Genomic DNA, 24,659 nt, shown 5'->3' on the forward strand with positions numbered 1-24,659 from the left:
AGCTTTGCACAGTGGCAGTACTGTAGCCAATGAGGTTAATCCGAGGTGCGATTATTGCTCATTGAAAACAAAACAAAAAAGATATCAGTGAAATGTACTCAGTTCCTTTGATTAAAATGTATTAGAAAAGCCATCTCTGGGTGGGGAAGAAAAGTTAGTTTATTACAATGATGGTACTATAAGAGGAAAACTGAAGCAGCAAACAGCAGGTGGTATTATCCCTTTCCTCTTGAACTCAAAGGATCACTTCACGCCTGTCAGCTTTATAGTCCAAGCATACTCCACTGGCATAGCAGACGGTGGCAACTGGGGCAGAATGATGATGACCCCTTTATCTGGATCTGGGGACCACTTCAGATCTTCTTGGATTCCCAGCATCATTATCTGCAGAAAACAAAAAGAAATGGGGAAAAAAACCAACAACAATGCATTAATGAGTACAGGATATAGCCTGAACATGGTGGGAAACAGCTATGCTGGGCCAGGGCTGGAAAGATAGTCAAGGAAGCAAAAAAGGAAGAAACCTGGGCAGGGAAAGAAGCTGTGGAGAAGGCCTGCCAATTCCTTTAGAAAAAGTTACACCTTAGGACTGACCAACGCTCCTTACCGTTGTAGTTGGGGTAGGTACGGGAGATTTAAGGTTCAAGACTCCATTTCCTGGCCACTGCAGAAAAATGGCATAAACATCTCCTCCTTTTGACGTATACCTGGGAAAAAAGAAACATCGCTGTCTAAGATATGAGGCTTGTTACCATGATACATAACCTTATATATTCCCCTTATAATTTGCCACCAAATCCAAGACCTTGACTCTGTCACTGCTACTATTAAAAGGAAGCACCAATAACTCGATACCAATTAAGGCCTGCAGGATGGAAGCAGTCTATAAAACTCTTTCTGGTGATATCTTCTATTTTCCCTACCTATTAGATTAAGTTTTCTTTAAAAATTAACTCTTACATTAGTTATTTCACACTGAAGCCATTTACCTTATTATTCAAATCTTTTTTCAACTCCAAATCTATGTGAAAATAGCAGTGAGGATAACACAAAGGTGAGATATTCAATGAAGACAAATTTGTTGTTCTGAGATTTCACTATGTTTGGAGAAGAGGATGAAAACCACTGCTACTGTTTGAATGTCCCCCCACCCCCAATTTCATGTGCAGGAAACATAACCTCCAAATTCATATGTTGATGGTACAGTACTTGGAGGTGGGGCGTGTGGGAGGCAATTAGGATTGGATGAGGTAATCAGGGTGGGGCCCCCATGATTGGACTGGTGACTTATAAGACCACACCATGACAAAACAGGAAGGCCCTCATCAGATGCCAGTACCATGTTCTTGGACTTCTCAGCCTCCAGAGCTAAATAAACCTCTATTCTTTAGAAATTACTCAGTCTGTGGTATTCAGCTATAGCAACAGAAAACAAACTAAGACAATCACTAAATAGAAATTCATCCCAAACAGTAGGATTAATGTGCTTCCCTTGGTCCAAAGACCAAGCTCTTTGGTATAACACCAGCAGTTACCTTTTATTGAACACTTAGTTTGTGCCTGGCACTTTCCTGGGTGCTTTATATATATTATCTCATTTAATCCTCACAACTCTATGATGTTAAATATCATCACTCTATTTTGCAGTAAAAAAACTGGGGCCCAAGATCAAATAACTAGATCCAGAAGTCCAAATATGAATGGAAAGAATTTAGAATGAAGCCCCATACATGGTAGGTATAATATACGCGTTAGCTATTACTATTTTTAGGAGGCAGGATAACAATCTCAACTACACGGACTGATGCTTTCTAGCTCCTTCCCTTTCACTAAGTCTACCACCTCCTTCACTAGTCAAAGATATCCTGGTAGCCCAGGTATAACTCAACTGGGGCACAAATTTTATAGGAAAAGAACAGTTTTGGGTTTCTTCAAGGCAACTTCCAGCCTAACTTGTTACACTGTGGACTCAAGGAGATGCCGGTTCAGGATGGGCCACAGTCATGTTCCTGCTTGTAATGGAAGACAAGACTCACCACACAGATGTGTTCTTCTCAAATTGCACCCGCCATGGCGTGGAGGCATAGATAGCTTCCCCATTGATGCTCAGCCACTTGCCAACAGCAAGAAGCCTTTCTTGGAAGATGGGAACTATCAGTCCATCTTTAGTTGGTCCAATGTTCAGAAGATAGTTGCCTCCCAGACTAACTGTCTGAACCAGTTCCTGAAGAAAGCAAAAACAATGATAGCTTAGCTATGAATGTCAAGCCTGGCACTGTGCTTGGAACACACAGATACTAAGAGAAGAGAAATAATCTAGGGTAAATTCTCTGCTTTGTGAATATCCTTTCCATTTGAAAGATTTTATCTCTTTTTTTTGTCATTATAAAAGCAGGAGAGGCTCATATGAGAAAACTGAAAAATCCTGCTGTAAGATGGAGAAATACATTAATTCATATTCTGGGAAGCGGTCACAGGGCACTTCCTGGGAGACTGCACTTCCCAAGGGGCTGGACGCAGCGGGAAGCGTCATGTCTCAGAAACACAGGGTGTGAGCAGGGAAGCTGAGAAAAGAAGCAGTTGGCCATGAAGGGATCACATGGAGTGATGCAGAGAATCTGGGGACCAGAGAGGAGAGACCTTCAACAGTTGATGAGGGAGGAGATTCCGGAAGCTGGAAGAGATGTGAAGAATTTCAGAGCACTCTCTGCGTTGGGCTGTAATAAATGCACATGCTGCCCCTTTGGGAAAACTGATTTAGAGATTTATTCTTTAAGGCCTCTGGAGTGGGAATTGTGGGTGTGTCTGTGTTTACTGTGACCTCGAACAAGTGAACATCCAGGCGGCCCAGAAGAACTAAGATTATATACAGAAAATGTTAAAAAGGAGAATTCATTACAGTACTCTAAATGATACCACACCATTAACTTTTGATGTCTTCCAGTCTTTTTCCTATCTAGTTAATTTTACATAGTTGCAATAATATGTAACTTATTTTTTCACTCAATAACTAACCTATAATGACATTCATCAACATTTTTATCATTAAGGAAAATCCCCAAATCTACCTAATTATCTCTTTATGCTTATAAGAAATTGAAACAACTCATGTGTCCAGTTGAAAATAATCCTGGGAAGAATCTCTGTCTGTACAACTTTCCTCTATAATTGTAACTATCTGATATTCCTTAGGATAGGCTTCTGTTAGTATGTTCAACCCTCATGGGTCCTATGGACCTATACTTCCAGCCAGAGTGCGTCTCTCACTCTTTGAAGGCTGCTTTGAGATCAGTAGTTAAAAACTCACTCAGAGGTGCTCTTACCGCAATGATTTCAGATTCTTCTGCAATATCAGACATCGCCATGTCCCGACGATAGCCCCAGGAGAGCTTGTCCATGCTGGTGCACATCTCCCACTTGTGATCTGGCAAGCCTTGTGGCTTGTATTTATCTTGACAGTTATAGTACCCTCCATGGTGACAGGAACAGTTTTGACCCCATCGGTCATTTACTACCACCTCATCCTAAAGGAGGAAAGAGTATTCGGTTGTCAGGAGTAAAACCACTTGGCTGCTTTATGTAATGCAGTTTGATAACTTAAGAGTCTGTTTGGAGGCAAAGAACAATTAGTCTAGAGCAGCAGTTCCCAACTAGGGGCAATTTTTCCCTGGAGGGGACATTTGGCAAAGTCTAGAGACCTTTTTCTTGTCACAAGTGGGGTAGTCCTACTGCCATCTAGTAGGTAGAGGCCAGGGATGTTAAATATCCATAGCCCACCGCAAAGAAGTACCCGGACCTGGATGTCAATAGAGCTGAGGCTGAGAAACCCTGGTGTAGAGACACATGGTATCAGAGCTGAAGGGGTGTTTTAAAGATCATCTAGTAAACTACTTTGTAGAGGACAAATGGACAGGAGAGGACTTGTGAGTTGGCCTCTTTCTTTTTTGTAAAAAAAAAAAAAGAAAAGGCCAAATTGTTGAGATTATAAGCTTGAGCCACCTCACCTGCCCTAGCTGTGTTTTTTAAATGGTGATTGGGGTTGGTATTTTCTTCCCTTTTCCAACAGTGTATCTTTGCCTAATCTTTTTTTCTTTTTCATGATGATCCTTAATTAAGAACACTTGACTGTTACCCCCCACCCCCCCCAATGGCAAATGACCTGGCTCTATGGGTATACACCCTGGACAGGTATGTAAAACCCACTTAAGAGAAAAATGGGGGTGTTAACAATCTTGGTTCAGTATATACTCATTTATTCAGTAACAACTCAGCAACTACTATGAGACTCATACTGTGGCAGGTACTAGAGTATCCAAGATGAATAAAATATAGTTCTTGCCCTCAAAGATTTGGCAGAGACTAGCAGAGACAGATATGTGGGCAATTATAACCTGACATCATATCAGAATTTATTACCCAGGGATGAACTGTGTATTTTGGAGTCCTCACATGTTCAGCAAGTCCCAGGAAACCACTCTTAACCTGTTACATAGGATCTCTTTTCCTTTTTTCCTTCTTCTCATTTTCTGACTTTAGTATGAGCTACCCAATAACATCCTTAGAGGCTTATTAATCTACCAAGGCACCACAGTTCAAACTGGTTTTATACTTAGGTTTTGCTTTGAAATCCACAACAAATCTACAATATGTAAGATTTTTGAAACTTCCTATAGTGAAGATTAAGACTTAAGCTACTTGTAAGTGTGCTGAAATGGAAACTGTAAATGGGCAGCCAAAACCCACTGGCCAATAGTGTTGATTATGGGGAGGGGAATGGGGTAGCCAAGGTTCCCCCAAGAATCTAGATTTAAGGCAAATGAACTTGCCCTTTGAGAGTTAAACTATATAATCAATATAGAATAGGTGAGATATCACAGATATTTGCATTTTATTCCTAGGATTTAATTTGATACGTTTTATATATCTTTTACATTATACATTTTGTTTCTCTTTTTTTTTTTTTTTTTTGAGGCAGAGTCTCACTCTGTTGCCCTGGCTACAGTGCTGTGACATCAGCCTAGCTCACAGCAACCTCAAACTTCTGGGTTCAAGCAATCTTCCTGCCTCAGGCTCCAGAATAGCTGGGACTACAGGCATGTGCACCATGCCCGGCTAATTTTTTCTACATATTTTTAGTTGGCCAATTAATTTCTTTCTATTTTTAGTAGAGATGGGGTCTCACTCTTGCTCAGGCTGGTTTCGAACTCCTGACTTTGAGTGATCTACCTGCCTCAGCCTCCCAGAGTGCTAGGATTATAGGCATGAGCTACCGCACCCAGCCTGGTTTCTCTTTTGTTATGTGTTTTTTTTTTTTGAGACAGAGTCTCATTTTGTTGCCCAGGCTAGAGTGAGTGCCATGGCGTCAGCCTAGCTCACAGCAACCTCAAACTCCTGGGCTCAAGCAATCCTGCTGACTCAGCCTCCCAAGTAACTGGGACTACAGACATGCACCACCATGCCCAGCTAATTTTTTCTATATATATTAGTTGGCCAATTAATTTGTTTCTATTTATAGTAGAGATGGGGTCTCACTCTTGCTCAGGCTGGTTTCAAACTCCTGACCTCGAGCAATCCGCCTGCCTTGGCCTCCCAGAGTGCTAGGATTACAGGCATGAGCCACCGTGCCCGGCCTTGTTATGTGTTTTAATCTTTTGGGTGGTTTTCCCATTTATATTATTTGCTTGCTTAACAGAGTTTTATTTTACTTAATACTTAATACTATTTTCTCTGTAGTGGTCTGGGAATTCTATATACTATTTATTCTACTACATAAATTTAACACAGTTTAAACCTATATTGTCAAAATCAAGAATTAAAAGAGAAAAAAAAAGCTTATACTCCAAAGGGTGTGGGGAAGGATTAAAGGAGAAACCTTTAACATGCATTAAGTGCCCCAGTCCCTGCCATCCTCACGATGATATTACTGTTTGTTATTGCTGCTGTGGTGGTTGTTGGTTCTTAAGATCTTGGCTCCTTGTACTTCCTTTAATCCTAATAGACAAATAAGAAATTAGTTACATAATTGCATACCTTGACGGGGCTATCATTGTAGAGCCAAGCAAGGAATTCTGTGGAGTTCCAGTAAGTATCAGGGCATTCCCACTCCCCATCAGACCAGATCAGATCAGGCTTGTAGCTGGAAGACATGCAATGAGGTCAGAGTTTAGTATCTGAAGACATTTACAATAAAGTCTTGCAGGACCAATTTTATCTTTTAATAAAGAGTAGGTCTCACTATGTCACCCAGGCTGGAGTGCAGTGGCGTCATCATAGCTCACTGTAACCTCAAACTCTTGGGCTCAAGCGATCCCCCTGCCTCAATTTCCTGAGTAGCGGGGACTACAGGTGTGTGCCACTGTGTTCAGCTTGTGGAACAAGCTTTGCAATATTAAAAAATTAATTTTCCTCCATTTTGAAAGCATATATCAACCATAAAAATTACCACAATGCAGAGAATGTGGAAAACTAAAGAAACAACAATTACAACAAATCACTTTGCTAATGTAACTACAGTGCTTAAAATAAATCTAGCATTTTGGTATACTTCCTCCTGATCTTTTTCTTCATGCCTTTTTAGAAAATGAGAGTGGTCATCAGTATATCCATAATTTGGCTTCCCTTAACAACTAATTTTTGTGGAAGAAAAAAAAAAAGTGGTACCCAGAACTCCAGTTGTACCTTTTCCATGTTCTTACTCTGAGCCCTATAAGTGGGGTGTGTGTGTATAAATACATGTGTATATACCTACATGGTAAGCATCACTAGCCCAATTTTATTTTATTTTTATTTTTTGGGACAGTCTCACTCTGTTGTCTGGGCTAGAGTGCAGTGGCGTCAGCCCAGCTCACAGCAACCTCAAACTCCTGAGTTCAAGCGATCCTTCTGTCTCAGTCTCCCAACTAATCCAATTTTAGTAGCAAGAATTTGATGCTCAGCAGGGCAATGTGTTTTAGGTGACAAAGCTTATAGGTAACCAGAGCTGGAATTCAAATGCAAATCTGCCTGATGCCAAATTGCATGCTGTACCCCATAATCAGGCCAGCAAGTAAACTCTAGGAAGAAGATCTTCTGTCTAAGTGGCAAGATATATTATAACACAGTCTGTGTTTTACTGTGCATGAGGAATTGTACTCGGCACTTTATGCTGATTAGTTCTCACAATTCTGTGGTGTATTATTATCCCCATTTCAACGATAGAGAAACTGAGATTTTGAAGGGTTACGAAGTTTGTTCAAGGCCATACGGCCAATAAGAAAAAAGAACTGGGACTTCAGATCCAGGAATGTCTAGCTCTGTTCAAGCCTCTGCTAGTCTCTTACAACTGTGTACTGTTTCCTTAGAGAAGTCATTTGGATAGAATCTGGATACAAGTAGTTTTGTTTTTTTTCTTTCTAAAATGAGAATCCAAGCACCTGGCTCTTAAGTTTTAAGGGTCTACCATCCTCTATGAGTTCCCAGGGACAAGGGCAAACTAGGGATAAAACATAATGAAGACTAATGACAAATCCCAAAATCAGAGTGATCATTTCAAGAATAATGATAATAAGCTGGGCAAGGTGGCTCACACCTGTAATCCCAGCACTTTGGGGGGCTGAGGTGGGAGGATTGCTTGATGTCAGGAGTTTAAGACCAGCCTGGGCAACACAGTGAGACCCTATCTCCACAAAAAATAGAAAAAATTAACTGGGTGTGGTAGAGTGTCCCTGTAGTCCCAGCTACTCAAGGAGGCTGACCTAGCAGGATCATTTGAGCCCAGGAGATTGAGGTTGCAGTGAGCTATGATGACACCATTGAGATTCTGTCTCAAAAAAAAAAAAAAAAGAACAATGAATAATAACAACACCCTTACTCTCTATACCTGACACTTTGACAGACATGCTTCACATGTTATTCAATATGGAAGGGATTATTATGCCCACTTTACAGAGAGTGAATCTGAGGTTGAGGCTCAGAAGTGTGTTCTGTTTAAGGTTTGTAAGTAATACAAGTCAGAATTCAAAACACAAATCTGTCGGATGCCAACTCCTACCCGGGGTCTGCTACAGTTAGACCATACTGCCCCCTCCCCACGGTCCTGACATAAGGAAAACAGCATGCAAGGGGGGAAATAAAGTTTTTTTGTTTTTTTTTGAGACAGAGTCTCACTTCGTTGCCCAGGCTAGAGTGAGTGCCGTGGCGTCAGCCTAGCTCACAGCAACCTCAAACTCCTGGGCTCAAGCAATCCTTCTGCCTCAGCCTCCCGAGTAGCTGGGACTACAGGCATGCGCCACCATGCCTGGCTAATTTTTTCTATACATATTAGTTGGCCAATTAGTTTTCTTTCTATTTATAGTAGAGACAGGGTCTTTGCTCTTGCTCAGGCTGGTTTCGAACTCCTGACCTCGAGCAATCCACCCGCCTCAGCCTCCCAGAGTGCTAGGATTACAGGCATGAGCCACCGCACCTGGCTAGAAATGAAGTTTTGACTTTCTACCCTCCTGGGTTTTGTAATGTTGTTTCAATTTATAAAGGCAATATGACGATGTTATAGCAGTTTTGAAAATAGGAGGAAAAAACAATACAACTACCACTTTTATTGTTTTGATGTCTTCTAGATTTTTTCACACCTCCCTCATCCCAACTTTTACAAGTACCCTACAGGAAGCTCTGATTTCATTGATAAAAGTCATAAGATTAAAAACATTTGTTTATTACCTGAGAACAAGGTCGTACAGCTCTGGCAATGTTTTTGCTCTGACAAAATACTGTGTTTTGAAGCCATTTTTCTTATCAAGTAGGTAGAGTGGATGGAACCACTCGAAGAGTGAGTGGTAGAGGCCATAGCGTATGCTCCTTAAACAGAAAAACATAGAAACTGTTATTAAGCAAACAACAAATAATTAAAAAAAAAAATCAGTTCTAGCATTGTTTACATCTTAGTGAAACTCACCAATAAAGGCATGCAAGTGGTGGGATCCAAAACCATTTCCTTAAATTATGAATCGTTCACTTAACCAAAAAGATTGGGTTTATTGTGTTTTCAATAATACATATAGCTACTGATTATACACAAATACCTTAACACCAAAATATCATTTAAGATATCTTTTATCTCTTAAGTCAATTATCTCAATAACATATAGTCCCTTTTTTTTTTTTTGGAGACCGGGTCTTACTCTGTCACTCAGGCTACAGTGCAGTGGTGTCACCATAACTCACTGTAACCTCAAGCTCCTGGGCTCAAGTGATCCTCCTGCCTCAGTCTCCCGAGTAGTTGGGACTACAAGCATGCAGCACCACCATGCCTAACTAATTTTTCTTTTTTCTTTTTTTTTTGAGACAGAGTCTCACTCTCTTGCCCAGGCTAAAGTGCCGGGGCATCAGCCTAGCTCACAGCAACCTCAAAGTCCTGGGCTCAAGTAATCCTTCTGCCTCAGCCTTCCAAGTAGCTGGGACTACAGGCATGCGCCACCATGCCTGCCTAATTTTTCTATGTATTTTAGTTGTCCAGCTAATTTCTCTCTATATTTTTAGTAGAGACAGGATCTCACTCTTGCTCAGCCTGGTCTTGAACTCCTGAGCTCAAATGATCCACTTGTCTTGGCCTCCCAGAGTGTTAAGATTACAGGGGTGAGCCACCATGCCCACCCCAATTTTTCTATTTTTTTGTAGACATAGGGTCTCACTATGTTGCTCAGGCTGGTCTTGAACTCCTGGCCGCAAGCGATGCTCTTGATTCAGCCTCCCAAAGTGCTGGGATTACAGGCATGAGCCACCACACCTGGCCATATAATCCTATTTTTAAAAAATGTTACCCTGTTAATCATAAAATTTCATATTGTAGAGATATTGGAAAATAGAGAAAAGTATAACAAATAAAATATCCAAAATACTATTACTCAGAAATAATCATTAGTGATATTTTCTACATAGCTGAAATGAATGAATATAGGTTTATTGTTTTATTTACCTAAGATTTACTAAGAGTTCTTAACATACCCCAAATGAAATATGGTTAAAGTGATCTATTTTCATATATAATAACGCTTGTTTTGGGTTAATAATGGGGAGTGTTACAAAAACACTATAATGCAAGTAAAAAGCAATGGTATAGATAAGAAGGAATTGGAAGTATTTCATCTATGACTTACTATGAGCGATCTATGAGCGATAAATAGATAAAAAGGTCAAAATTGTAGGTCATAAAGTCCAAATCTAGTCAGCATCCCTGAGTTTTACAGCAGGACTATGAACAAAACACAGCACTGAGAAACTGAATATTGAACAGGAGAGTCATCACACTCCTAAAGGTCCAGATAGTATTTCGGCTTTGCAGGCCATGTGGTCTCTATCTCAGCTCTCAAACTGTAGCCCGAATGCAGTCATAAGCAATACATAAATAGGCATGGCTATGTTCCAATCAAACTCTATGATTTACACAAACAGGCAGCCAGCCTACCCCGCAAACAGGACATCAGGTTTACCAAATCACAGCAGATCTGAAGTTGGGGATGGCACAAATACCACACTTTTCCTTCTTACAGGTAAACATACCTGGACTGTAGGCTCCAAAGCCAGAATACCTGGGTTCAAATTCCCTCTCTGCCACATCCTACCTCTTTCATCACTGGAAGTTACTTCCTATTAAGTGGCAAATATTAGGGAGCATTAATTAGCATCAACTGTGTACCTCCCTACCTCACTTTGTGGTGCTTTAATTGCCAGTTTCAGTTCCCAGTGTGATCTACTACTCATCCAAACCTTCCCTGCAGGCATGTAAAGCTTCGTGCTGATGGCTAAGGAGAACAGAAAGGTGAGAGACCTGGTCCCTGGCCCCCACCAGACACTGGAAAAGGCCCTGGGTTGTAAGCCATCCCAGAAGGAATCCTTCACAGGTTGCGGATGGAACATCGTGGTCCATGCTAGCTATCCTTTGCCTAATCAGACATGGCCATGGACTTCTCTGATGGAATCACCTTTGGTCACATGAAAACTAAGCATCAAACACTACTAATTCAAAGGCCAGAAGCCCTTCAGGTTACTTGCTTACTGCAAATTTAAAAAACACATGCCTAGAGAAAAGTATGGAACTCTGGCCAGCTAGATTAAAAGAGAAGACAGGGTAACTGTCCATAGACACACACCTGTTCCGGAGAGCTGTTCCCAATTCACCAACCAAATCCCGATGGGGTCCCACGTCCTGAGAGTTCCAGTTCCAAGACACAGGACTCGGCCAGTTTGTGAAGCCTTCGTGATGCTTTGACGTCAGGACTACATACCTGTGGACATCAAAACCACATGAGCAAAGGAGTAGGTAGGGGGCAGGAACTTGTTCAGCATGTCTGAGGCTTTTAAAATATCTGGAAGAACCTGACTACACGGGATGTACTTGTGCGAGGGGCTCTATTAGTGATACCCAGGAAGTTGCTACCATCACGACTCCCTTTGAGCACTGCTCCAAGAATGGAAGCAAACTTTAGCAAGTCATAGTCCTTAAATCCTGGCCCAGGAGGAGGCCCAGAGGGATGGAGGGAGTAGGTAAAGGAAAATAAGTGCACCTTAGCTCTGATTCTTCAACCCTTCTGGTATAAATGATTAACTTTCTTTAGGCGTTTTTCCTGAAGGAGAAAGATCTCTACTGGAAACAGCAGATGGCAGAAAAGTTAAGATGTTTGTTTTGCCAAGCCTATATGAATTGCCACTCATTTACAGAGGTGACAAAAGATCCAAAGAACTGGGAGAAAAAGCAAGTGTTGAAATAACCGAATCATCCAACATTTAATTTGTTTTTATGGCAGGAAAACAGACAATGCCAACACATGTTTTTTTTTTTGAGACAGAGTCTCACTTTATTGCCCAGGCTAGAGTGAATGCCGTGGCATCAGTCTAGCTCACAGCAACCTCAAACTCCTGGCTCAAGCAATCCTCCTGCCTCAGCCTCCCAAGTAGCTGGGACTACAGGCATGCGCCACTTTCTATTTATAATAGAGACGGGGTCTCACTCTTGCTCAGGCTGGTTTCGAACTCCTGACCTCGAGCAATCCGCCCGCCTCGGCCTCCCAGAGAGCTAGGATTACAGGCGTGAGCCACCGCGCCCGGCCTACACATGTTGTTTTAATCACTGGCTGGTGTGGGAAACTTCAGAACTTTAAGGGGCAGATAGTGTTTTAGGCTATGGGTCACATTCTTCTCTGTAGCATATTAGTATTCTTTTAAAAAATTTTACAATCCTTTAAAAATGTAAAAACCACTCAGCAAGGTGGCTGACATCTACAATCCCAACACTTTGGGAGGCCAAGGCAGGAGGATTGCTTGAGCTCAGGAGTTTGAGACCAGCCTAAGCAAGAGGAGACCTCGTCTCTACTAAAAATAGAAAATTTAGCTGGGCACAGTGGCAAGTGCTTGTAGTACCAGCAACTCAGGAGGCTGAGGCAGGAGGATCCCTTGAATCCAGGAGTTAAGAGGCTGCAGTGAGCTATCGTGACACCACTGCACTTATGTAGCTGGGGCGACAGAGCAAGACTGTCTCAAAAAAGAAAAATACAAAAAAACCTCAAAAACCCAAAAAGTAAAACCATTCTTGCCTCCTGGGCCTTAAATAAACAGGCAGAAGACCAATCCCCCTAGTCAGCAGGAAGACCCCTGGTATAGTGGAAAGAACCTTTACCTTGGAGTTGTAAGGTTTGGAATCTAGGACATTATGTCCCTTCCTCTCTCTGGGCCAGTCACCTCATCCATAAAATAAAGGGTATGTAAAGAGGCTGTCTCCCAGGTTTTATTTTTTTCATTTATGAATTATGGATTTCTAAAGCCCCTAAAATGCAGGTAACACTTCCTCTGTTCATTTAAGCCTTATGTTCCCATACATTTAATGACAAACACTAAATGCCAGCTGCAATTTCTCTTTAGTACAAAAGAATCTAAAGTCCAAGAGAAACTAAAACCTGGCAGATGATTGCGGAAACCAGGTAAGGCTGGAAGACTGCTCTAAGCGGACGAGGAGACCGCCCTGCTTCCATTCTTACCCTTCTCCAACCCACTTCCCTCCCAGCAGCCAAACCAATTCTTCTAGAAGCTGAGAGTAACCATTTCCCCAATTTAACCACTGGCAAGGCTTAAGGCCCACTCGTTTGGGACAGGCCCCTGCCTTCCACTGCCTGCCCTCGTCCCTACCCCAGCACTCTGCACTCTCTCAGTCCTCTGACCAACCACCCACAAGCTCCAACTGGCCTCAGAACGATTCACACTTTCTCCGACACCGAGTAGAGCAGATGAATGAGAATCTGTACAGTTGCCCAAACAACGCCGCACACCAGAGCTCCCTTCCTCTCCATCTTAGACTCACTAGAGTGGAGAGGAACTACTACGATCCCTTTCTACCACCACAGGAGGCTGAAGTGACAAGTTCACAGTTGAACTAGGACCAGACGCCATACCACTGATTTAAAATCCTGACTGTCTTGTCGATCGAGAAGGGACCGCCTCGCTCAAGCCTCTCGACACGCAGCGAGGGCTTTCGGGCCCACCACCTCCCAGAAACCTTCATTTCTCAATCCCCAGGCAGACGCACCTCCTCCTCACGGCCAGGTGTGCCACCTTCAATCCTGCGTCCTCCGGGAGGCAAAACACAGCACCCGGGGGCACTCTGAGGTCCGGCGGGCAGCCGAGTGGCCCCGGGGGAGCCCCCAGCCCCGCCCCGCCGCTCGCCCCGCCAGCCCCGCCAGCCCCGCCGCTCGCCCCGCCAGCCCCGCCAGCCCCGCCAGCCCCGCCGCGACACTCACTTGGCCCCCGCCGCCTGGAAGAGGTTGGCCCACTCCTCCGGCTGGAAGAAGCGCGCCGTGAACTGCGGCCCGAAGTCGGCGTAGCTGAAGCCGGGCGGGTAGTGGTCTCTCATGAAGCGCTGGAAGTCGGGCCGCGCCTCGCCCTTCCAGTGCCACCAGAACCACTCGCTGCCCCAGGCCGGCACCGAGAACACGCCCCAGTGCACGAACAACCCGAACTTGGCCTCGTCGAACCAAGAGGGCAGCGGCCGGGAGTCCAGGCTCGGCCAGTCGGGGGTGTAGCCGCTCTGACGGCGGACCCGAGGAACCAGCTCGGCCGCTCGGAAGAGCAGCAGCAGCAGCATCAGATAGCCCACCGCCCATGGCCTCGGCCACGGCCTCGCCTCCGGAGCCCGCATCTCTGCCGCCTGGGCGCCGCCGCTGCCCCTTAACACGCAGCCGCCGGGCGCGCGGCTCCGCCCACTGCGGCTAACGATTGGCTCGGAAGGAAAAGGGGGTGGGTCAACCTGGACTGGCCGCCGAGCCGCTTCCTCTGCGGGTCGGCTTCCCTGGAGCGCCCCCTGGCGCTCTAGCGGGGAAAGACGCAAGGAGGCGTTGACAGCGCTCCGCTGTTGGACTAACGAAAACTTGAGAAGGGACTTAACTCTGGGGTTAAATCACGCAGGTGAGGAAGGCCTAGTCACTGTTAGGTTTAAAGAATTCCCCCATCAAGCTTCCATCCAAACCTCCTATAAAACCCGCCGCTGTCCCCTTCCTAGGGGTGTATTAGGCATGTAACCTTTGCCAGACTGCTAGGGAGATAAGGGCATGAAAGGCAAGAAGGACACTCACTTTCCTTATCCCCCCTGGTAACTGCTACCCTTATCCCTCCTGGTTGTTCCCTAGGGAGATGAAGGAATGGAATGCAAGAGGGAAACTTACTTTCTTTATCCCTCCCGGTTGTTTGAAAAGAATTTACTTCTCCCAGAAAAACTCTCTATAAAACCCAAGGCTCCCCTTTTCTCTCATGGACTCCTTTTTCGGCTTCCACCCATTTGCACCCAGATGCTCAAAATAAACATCATTTTGCCACACATGAGGCTTCGTGTGTTTGTCTCTCAGCTCGAGACCTAACAGCCACTAGGCCCTAGTGTGTGCGGAGAGCTCACATTTAAGCAGTCCATTGGGAGTAGTCGTTTGTTGTTGTTGTTGTTTGTTGTTTTGAGACACAGTCTCACTCTGTTGCCCTGGCTAGAGTGCTGTGGCATCAACCTAGCTCACAGCAACCTCAAACTCCTGGGCTCAAGCAATCTTGCTGCCTCAGCCTCCCCAGTAGCTGGGACTACAGGCATGTGCCACCAGGCCTGGCTAATTTTTCTATATATTTTTAGTTGGCCAATTAATTTATTTCTATTTTTAGTAGAGACAGGGTCTTGCTCTTGCTCAGGCTGTTCTTGAACTCCTAACCTTGAGCGATCCTCCCACTTCCGCTGCCCAGAGTGTTAGGATTACAGGCGTGAGACACTATGCCCAGCCGGGAGTAGTTGTTTTTGCTGCAGCAATCTTGCAGGGCTGAAGTCAGATCACGGGTTTCATTTAGTGGGCAATTGGTAGCCACAGGGGGCTTTTGAGCTGTTGTGTAGAAGAGCAATCTGGTATCCCCACCGGATTGGAAGGATATTGTTAACAGCTCTGGCAGAAATAACAAACTAGAGGGAGGATGGGGAAGCACTATGAGGGGAGAGAAGACAAAAAAAGAGGACACTGAAAGAGGAAGAGCCAGTGTGCTCATTCTGTCTGTCTACTATGCATCAAGCTTGGTTTGGGAATTCTGAGACATTTCAAAGAACTTAGTTAGCATCTAACTAGAAAAATGAGACCCCCAAGCACAGGTCGCCACAGAGGAACATTTTTAGACATCAGAGTCAGAAAATTTTGAGTCAAGAGACCCCAGGCTGAAAGAGTGTCTGTGTGAACCTTGCCTGGCAGGGAGGTAGCTCAGTCCCTCTACAATTTGTACGTGTTGTACATGCTCAAACAGGAGGTGAGGCCATCAGTGCAGGAAGCTTGCAAGTCAGAAGTCTCATGATGCCACATGGCACAATCAGTCCCCACATACCGGTTACAAAATGGCAGCATATCAGAGTTAGAAGGGACTTGGAGATGCGTGGCACCATCCCTGACACTTCTGCAAAGGAGGAAGCTGAGGACCAGAGAGGGGAAAGGAGTTGTTCGAGATCACACAGCTAGTTTGGGTCAGAGGTGGGACTAGAACCCAGGTCTTCTGATGTGAAATCTATGCCTTTGTCCATACCACTTCTCTCTGTTTCTCCTCACGGACCCGCCCCCCCCCACTTCTCTCTTGCACCCTGGGAGGAGTCAGAGCTTGGATCTCCCCCTCACTTCTCTCTTGCACCCTGGAAGTGTTAGGGACCGACCTTCCACAGCCCCACCGGACAGAAAAGCAGAGACATCGAGGATGCAATCACACAAGAGGAGGTTTATTTTCTGGCTAGCCAGGGTCCAAGCCCTAGAGCACCAACGCAGTGGCCACTCTTGCAGGCAAGGACCCCGACCAGGGTTGCAGCATGCCTTTCATCTCTATGGTGCATGTGCTATGCAGTGGCTGATCACGCGTGGATCATGCATTGACCTTTATGCATGATTATGTTGAAATATCGTCCCAAACAGTAAGCATGAACACCTTAAAAAAACCACAATCACTCATCCACATGTATGTAGTGATCAGAGTGCATAATGATGTTATAGGACTTGTCTTGGGAAAGTAAATGCCCTTTATCTTTCCTTAGCCACATAATCAACACATAAACCTGCAGCGGCAGGTGAGAGGCATTGTGTTACAGTGGGCAGAACTGGAAGTTAGGAACCTGGATTTCTTGCACTGGTCACTACCTCGTTGGTCTCCTTGGACAAGTCTTGTCCACTGTCTGGGCCTCTTCCTTCATGTAAATGAGAGCAGTTCCCAGTGATATCCAGGGTTCCTTTTGCTCCCTTGCTCTTCCCCTCCATAAACTCTGCTTCTCTACTTAAATCAGAAATAGGGTACAAAATTTAATCACTCTAACAGAGTGTAATTTAACTGTAAAAGTAGAAAGTGTAGGAGTGCATTGAATTAAAGGATTTTTAGAATCTAATTCTATTCATTCAACAAATATTTACTGCCAATTTGTGCTAAGCAGTGGGATATTTTCTTTGCTAAAATAAGAAAGGAGACCACTAGTGAATAAAGAAAGGCATGCTCCAAATTTAAAGAATCACAAATATGTGAACATGCAAAATCACCTTTAAAAATGTATGCCTGGTGTGTTCCTGTAGTCCCAGCTACTTGGGAGGATGAGGCAGGAGGATTGCTTCGGCCCAGAAATTCAAGCCCAGCCTGGGCAAGACAATGACACCTTGTCTTAAGACAAAACAAAAGAAAAAAAATCCCCCCAAAGTAAAACAAAACAGCAACAATTTATGCCATTTCTTAGCTTGACAAAAAGATAGGTATGTGGGTTAAAATATAATTTGATTTTCAAAAGCACACTAAAGAGCTTTTCAGACAGTTCATGTCCACAGACACTGACCAGATCCCTTCAGACTCTGCTGTGTCCCCACTGAGCACTGGGGACACAGAGGCAAACCCGCAGCTCATCTTGTGGGGGAGGATAACCTAGTGACTGTTGCTTAACACAGCCCAGAGGGTGGAATTCGTTAGGTCCGGAGCCAAGAGAGAGAGACACATGAAGTCTCATGTGTAGCAAAATGGTGTTTATTTTGAGCAACTGGTTGCAGGTGGGTGAAGCCAGAAAAAAGTGTCCATGAGAGAAAAGGGAAGAGTTTTATACAAGGTTTTTCTGGGAGAAGCAAATAAATTATTTTCAAACAACCAGGAGGGGTAAGGAAAGTAAGTTCCCCTCTTGCATTTCATTCCCTTATCTCCCTAGGATCTTGCAAAAGCTAGATGCCTGATACACTCTTAGGAAGGGGAGAGGGGTGGGTTTTATAGGAAGTTTGGATGGAAGTTTGGGGAGGGTGAATTCTTTAAGCCTAACATTCCACCCTTTTTATTATATACATATAAGAAAAGGAAGGGCAAGGCATGGGTAAAAAATTAAAAAAATTAAAAGCCTGGGAGGTGGGCATTGTCTTTCTGACTACTTCCTGCTGGTAAAGGACTTTGTCAGGATTGGGTATTGAGTTGGAGGTATGAAAGGGCTTGTTCCATCACGAAGAGATTGATTTGTGGGTGATGGATTGAATTCTATTTATCTACTTGGAGATTTGAAACAGGTTCTTCTGGTCTGCAGGTGAGCTGGATGGAGGTGGGTCCTGTTACAGTAGACCTGTGTTAGGCTTAAAGAATTCACCCTCCCCAAAAGTCCATCCAAACCTCCTACAAAATCCACCACTCTCCCCTTCCTAGGGGTGTATTAGGCATGTGGCTGTTGTCAGACCCCTAGGGAGATAAGGGAATGAAATGCAAAAGGGGAACTTACTTTTCTTATCCCTCCTGATAAGAATGATGCTTTCTTTTTTCCTTTTTTTTTTTTTTGAGACAGAGTCTCACTTTGTTGTCCAGGCTAGAGTGAGTGCCATGGCGTCAGCCTAGCTCACAGCAACCTAAATCTCCTGGACTCAAGCAATCCTCCTGCCTCAGCCTCCCGAGTAGCTGGGACTACAGGCATGTATCACCATGCCCAGCTAATTTTTTTTCTATATATATTAGTTGGCCAATTAATTTCTTTCTATTTATAGTAGAGATGGGGTCTCGCTCTTGCTCAGGCTGGTTTCCAACTCCTGACCTCAAGCAATCCTTCCGCCTTGGCCTCCCAGAGTGCTAGGATTACAGGCGTGAGACACCGCACCCAGCCAGGATGATGCTTATATAAAACCCAAGGCTCCCCTTTTCTCTTGTGGACACATTTTTCGGCCTCCACCCATCTGTACCCAGATGCTCAAACTAAACAGCATTTTGCTACACATGAGGCTTTGTGTCTGTGTGTGTCTCTCTCTCCCTCTGCTCTGGACCTAACAACCTGTAGAAAGAGAGGGTAGAGGTAATAACTCCCTTGTTGTAGGGTTTAAGGCGGGAAATGTGGATCCAGGTTGGGAGACCTTGGAGTTTTGCTGCTGTTGGTGTAGTCAACAGAACAAGGTGTGCCCCCCATTTGGGTTGGAGTGGTTTGGGATGTGGGGTTCTTAATGAAGCCCAGTCTCCAGGCTGTGCGGTCAGATTGTGTGCAGTAGAGCTCTGTGATTGCAGGAAAGTTTCGTTAGCAAAGTCTCTGAGTAGCTGTCTCACCAACCCCAGGGTGGTTTCCAGGGACGGGAGGTCTGAGTGTGAGAACAGAGTTAGTGTAAAGGGGCTGAGGAAAGTGGGGGCCCTTGGCGCTCCCCGGTTTCCCATGAGGGCTACTGGTAACAGGGAAGTCCACAGTTCCTTCGCTTCTGAGGTGAGTTTCGTTAAGTGAGCCTTGAGGATGGAGTTCATTTTTCCTACCTTTCCTGAGGACTGGGGTCTGTGTGCGATGAGGGACCCAGCCTATGCCCAGGGTTTGTATGACCTGCTGTCTGACCTGGGAGATAAAGGCCGGCCAGTTGTCTGACTGAGTTGAGGTGAGGAGTCCCAATTGGGGAATAATATGTTCCAAACACGCATGTGAGACCTCTGAGGCCTTCTCTGAGGCTGCGGGGAATGCCTCTACCCATCCAGACAATGTGTCAGCTATGGTGAGAAGATATCTGGTTCTTTTTTGTGTTTTTTTCTTTTCTTTCTTTCTTTCTTCTTCTTTTTTTTAACCATAATGAGAACCTGAAGGGATATCTGGTTCTTTTGATAGGGGGCAGATAAGTAAAGTCGATCTGCCAGTCTTGGCAGGAACACAATCCCGTGTCTGATGAGTAAGAAAGGAGTGTGGCCTAGCTACTCCCTGAGGGGAGACCGAGTGACAAATAGAGCATTTGTGGGTTATGTCTTGTAGAAGAGAAGATAGGTTTGGACAGTGGATGAGAGGTTTTAGGAGTCGGAGTAGAGGTTTAAATCCTCCATGTAGTGAATTACGTATCTCTCTCAGTATAGTGTATGTTTGCTCCCGTGGGAGGATGCATTTTCCTTGGTTTAGCAGCCAGGGGCCAAATTGAGTGGCCCCAGCTTCTAGTGGGGAATGTTTTTCTTCCGGGGAATAGTTAATGGAGTCAGGAGAGTTAGCTATCATTTGGCTGGCAGGAGCGGGAGGATTTCGCAAGGCTGCTCTTTTTGCCTCTTGATCTACCAAGTTATTGCTGATTGTAATGGGGCCATGGCCCAGTTGGTGCCCTTTCTACTGCTGCTGCCTTTGGTAGGCGGCTCGCGTTGACTATCAGGGAGCACTTAGTAATGAGCAAGCCTCCCTCCTCCCACGCAGAGGCGAGTGAGTGTAGGATGTGAAAGACGTATTTGGAGACTGTATAAATGTTAATTGTTGCATTCTCTGAGAGTGTCAGTGCCCTGATTAGTTTCACCAATTCAGCCTTTTGAGAAGATGTCCCTATGGCAGTGGCCTACTTTCAATAATGTTCTCTCGGGATGCCATGGCACGCCTGGCTCTCCTCTGTTTCTCATGCAGATAGGAGCTGCCATCCACGAACCAGGTGAGAGTGGAACTAGCTATGGGCTGTTGAGAAATGCTGGGGAAGTGGGAATTTTATAATCCAGCATGTCTGTGCAAGAACACATGGAATGATCAGATAGGTAAGAGAGTGGCCGGGTTTAAAGGAGGGCTTTTGGCCAGGGATATACGTGGACTTTCTATGAAAAGTAGATAAAACTGTTGAACACGAGATGTCAGAGTTTGTAGGGCCCGGTGAGAAAGATTGGCAAGGGAGTGAGAGGAGTAGACAGGGATGGGCTGTCCAAAAGGGAGTTTCTGACTTTCCTCTGTGACAAGAGCAGCCGCAGCTAAGGCTGTCAGGCAGACTGGCCAGTCCCTGATAGTGAAATCCAGCTGCTTGGACAAGTATGCCATTGTCTGAGTGTCTCGGCCATTGTGTTAAAATTCCCACCACTACACCCTGTCTTTCATCAGTATATACTTGGAAAGGTTGGGTAAGGTTGGGAAGTGTGAGTGTCAGAGCAGAGGTCAGGGCATTTATTTTTTTATTTTTTTGAGACAAAGTCTCACTCTGTTGCCCAGGCTAGAGTGCTATGGCGTCAGCCTAGCTCACAGCAACCGCAAACTCCTGGGCTCAAGCAATCCTTCTGCCTCAGCCTCCCAAATAGCTGGGACTACAGGCATGAGTCACCATTGGTGGCTAATTTATTCTATATATTTTTAGTTGTCCAATTAATTTATTTCTATTTTTAGTAGAGGCGGGGTCTCGCTCTTGCTCAGGCTGGTTTCAAACTCCTGACCTCAAGTGATCCTCCCGCCTCGGCCTCATAGAGTGTTAGGATTACAGGAGTGAGTCACCGCACCTGGCCAGCCAGGGCATTTTTTTAAGGCTTAAAAAGAGGTCCGAATATTTATAGTAGGATCTAATGGCTCATTGAGATCCCTTTTGGTTGCTTGATATACAGGTCAAGCTAAGATGTTGAAATTAGGGACCCAAATATAGAAATATCCAGCTAATCTCAGAAAAGAGAGGAGATCTCTCTTATTGGTGGAAAGAGGTGGGGAAGTAATAAGATTTTTTCTATCTACCATAATTTCTCTCTCTCTGGGTGGATGGGCTAGTCCTAGGTAGGTTACTTGAGGTAAGGAAATTTGTGCTTTTTTGGGAGCTACCCTATAGCCTTTCTCCACCAAGAAACTGAGGAGTTGTATAGTATGTTGGCAAGAAATAGTCTCAGAGGAACTGCATTATAAAAAATCATCTATGTATTGTAAGATGACAGATGGGGAAAGATTTAGTTGGATTGGGTCGGAGGCTAGTGCCTGTCCAAAGAGGTGGGGGCTGTCCCTAAATCCTTGGGGAAGGACTGTCCAAATAAATTGTTGTGACTGGAGTCTCTGTCTATCCATGTGAAAGTGAAGATGTCTTGAGAGTTAGGATGTCATGGGATTGTGAAAAGGGCATCTTCTAAATCTAGCACTGTATGGTGGGCTGTGGAGGGTGGGGATAAGAGACCAGATACTGGCCGGGCGCGGTCCTCACGCCTGTAATCCTAGCACTCTGGGAGGCCGAGGCGGGCGGATTGCTCGAGGTCAGGAGTTCGAAACCAGCCTGAGCAAGAGCGAGACCCTGTCTCTACTAAAAATAGAAAGAAATTAATTGGCCAACTAATATATATAGAAAAAAATTAACTGGGCATGGTGGTGCATGTCTGTAGTCCCAGCTACTCGGGAGGCTGAGGCAGGAGGATTGCTTGAGCCAGGAGTTTGAGGTTGCTGTGAGCTAGGCTGATGCCAGGGCACTCACTCTAGCCTGGGCAACAAAGCGAGACTCTGTCTCAAAAAAAAAAAATTAAAAAAAAGTAAGAGGTCGGATACTGTAAGGGTTAGGGACTACTGGGTGGATGGGTCTCACCACCTGGTTAATGAGTCTTAGATCTTGGACTAGGCAATATAATCTATCTGGCTCTTTTCTGAGCTATCAGCCTAGCTCACAGCAACCTCAAACTCCTGGGCTCAAGCAATCCTCTTGGCTCAGCCTCCCAAGTAGCTGGGACTACAGGCATGCGCCACCATGCCTGCCTCATTTTTTCTATATATATTAGTTGGCCAATTAATTTCTTTTTATTTATAGTAGAGACGGGATCTCGCTCTTGCTCAGGCTGGTTTCGAACTCCTGCCTTGAGCAATCCTCCCGCCTTGGCCTCCCAGAGTGCTAGGATTACAGGTGTGAGCCACCATGCCTGGCCCTATCTGGCTTTTATACTGGCAGAATAGGGGTGCTATTTGGGGAGTTAGTAGGGTGAGGTAAGCCTTGGGAGGAAAGACGAGTACTGGTAAGTTTCAATCCTTGAAGGCCTTGTAAAGGAATTGGGTATTGGGCTTGGCAAGGAAACTGGGAAGGGTCTTTTAAATGTATCTGGATGGGGGAGTGGTGAGTGGCTATTGAGGGAGTTGAAATATCCCAGACTTTGGGGTTGACTTTAGATTCAGAAAAAGGTATAGGAGATGGAGGAGAATTTGTGAGAAGAAGGGCAGTGTTTTTCTATGGCCCATGATCGACAGGTAGATAAATAGTAACATGTAATTTTGAGAGAATATATATTCCTCGTAGTGGGGTTGGGCATTGAGGGAGAACTGGAAATGAATGAGTGAAGATGTTTGTGCCTAGATGGCAGGTCACAGGCAGGTTTATTAGAGGATGGGTGACAAGACCGTCAACTCCCCAAACAGAGAGTGAGGAGAGTCGTGTAGGTCCGTGGAATTCTGGCCGGGCTGAGAATGTTGTCCCCATGTCTATGAGAAAAGAAACTGGTTTACCTGCCACTCACAGAGTTACCTGGGGATCCAATGTGGTGATCGGCTTGGGGGCTGTCGGTCCCGGGCACCATGGGTCTCCTGCAGCTGGCCTAGGAGGTTCGGTAGTGCGAGACCAGGACTGTTCGGTTGTTGTGAGGAAGGGATATGGCTCTGTCGTGAGGGACTAAGCTGCTATCACCTTCCAGTGGTCCCTCATTCCACAGAGGGGACAAGGTCCTGGGGGTAGCTGAGGATTAGGACATTGTCTTGCCCAGTGGCCTGTTTTGTTTATGTTTAAAACACGGGCCTGGTGGCGTCACTTTCCCCTTTCCTCAGTCTGACTGAGGACATTCTGGGGGTCTGTTGATGGTGGCTGCTAGCATTTGATACTTAGCCCGGTCCCTCTTTTGTTTCTGAAGTTGTTGCTCCTCATCCCTATTATTAAATACCTTAAAGGTGGTTCCTAGCAGATCTCTTTGTGGGGTTTGAAGACCATCCCCTAATTTTTTAAGTTTGCATCTAATGTCGGGTGCGAGATAAAATGCATATTGAGAAGTAAAATTCTCTTGGGGATAGCAGGGGTAGGGTTGTCTATTTTTGTAAGGCATCGGTAAGCACGGACAGGAAGAGAGCTGCATTTTCATCCCGTCCCTGTGTGATTTCTTTTAGTTTTTCATAATTGACTGCCTTTTCCAGGCCCGCTAACGGACATGTGATCCTATGATCTCTCTTAGCCCGTCCTTCTGTCCCCTCTTGGGTTCCTATTTGATAATCCCATAACGGGTCTGTCCTGGGAACGGCAGGTCCCCACTGGTTGGGTGGGGGTGCGGCTATGGATTTCGTCGCCATGTGCCTGGGCATTGAGCCAGACTCTCTCCTCGGGAGATGAAGCAGAGGAAAGAATTATGTAGAGATTATGCCAGGTAAGGACATATGATAGAGTCAGATATCCAAATTATTTGATAAAAGCATGAGGATCGGTTGAGAAGGAACCTAGTCTTTTCTTTACCTGGGAGAGATGGGAGCGGGAGAAGGGAACATGCACCCACACGATGCCTTCCGCCCCAGCCGTGCCCCTGCATGGGTATAAGCCTCGTGCGGTGGAATCCGCAGGCCCCAAGATTTGGGCAGAATGGGAGCGCGTAGTAGGAGGACTAGGGAGAGGGCGTGGGGTGGGTTCAGGTGGCGGTGGAGGAGTTCTATGTGGGGCAGGGCTGAGATCTGAGGGATCAGGATCTGGCATTTCCGGTGGTTCAGGGGCTGAGGGAGGAAGCTGGGAAGGGGTCTAGTGTGTAGTAGAAAGATTTGTGCCAGATTGCAATTCTGCCAGAGAGACGGTTGTGAGTGGAGAGCAAAGAAGGCTTGGACAGAAGGGATTTCGGAGCATTTGCTATTGCAGTGACAAAAATTATCCAGATCTTGGAGCATGTTAAAGTCAAAGTTCCATTTTCAGGCCACTGAGAGTTACTGTCTAACTTATACTGTGGCCAAGCTGTATGACAGTAAAAGATAAGTCCTTTTGGCT

At 45.2% G+C, this 24,659-nt stretch overlaps 1 protein-coding gene and 1 non-coding gene across 2 annotated transcripts; one reads left to right on the forward strand and one right to left on the reverse strand.

Moving 5' to 3' along the window:
- LOC142869668 (U4 spliceosomal RNA) lies at positions 1-141 on the forward strand. The gene has a single exon (XR_012918247.1). It is a non-coding gene; the product is annotated as a U4 spliceosomal RNA (small nuclear RNA).
- FUCA1 (alpha-L-fucosidase 1) lies at positions 103-14,266 on the reverse strand. Its single transcript, XM_012750608.3, has 8 exons — positions 13,761-14,266; positions 11,124-11,258; positions 8,695-8,832; positions 6,031-6,136; positions 3,324-3,524; positions 2,037-2,224; positions 608-707; positions 103-384 (listed from the first exon to the last, which is right to left on the reverse strand). The coding sequence occupies exons 1-8, from the start codon at positions 14,156-14,158 to the stop codon at positions 244-246; spliced, it is 1,407 nt and encodes a 468-aa protein (XP_012606062.2). The 5' UTR covers positions 14,159-14,266; the 3' UTR covers positions 103-243.
- Between the last annotated feature and the right edge of the window lie 10,393 nt (positions 14,267-24,659).

Source organism: Microcebus murinus, chromosome 2 (genome assembly GCF_040939455.1).
Source record: "Microcebus murinus isolate Inina chromosome 2, M.murinus_Inina_mat1.0, whole genome shotgun sequence".
Classification (NCBI taxonomy): domain Eukaryota; kingdom Metazoa; phylum Chordata; class Mammalia; order Primates; family Cheirogaleidae; genus Microcebus; species Microcebus murinus.

Bases quoted from the DNA above. Each gene is read 5' to 3' on its own strand.
- FUCA1 (XM_012750608.3), bottom strand. From the start codon at position 14,158: ATGCGGGCTCCGGAGGCGAGGCCGTGGCCGAGGCCATGGGCGGTGGGC. The intron at 2,225-3,323 runs GTAAGAGCACCT...TGCTTTCTTCAG, and splicing joins AAGAATCTGAAATCATTGCG to GAACTGGTTCAGACAGTTAG. The intron at 708-2,036 runs GTGAGTCTTGTC...CTTTTTTCCCAG, and splicing joins GAGAAGAACACATCTGTGTG to GTATACGTCAAAAGGAGGAG.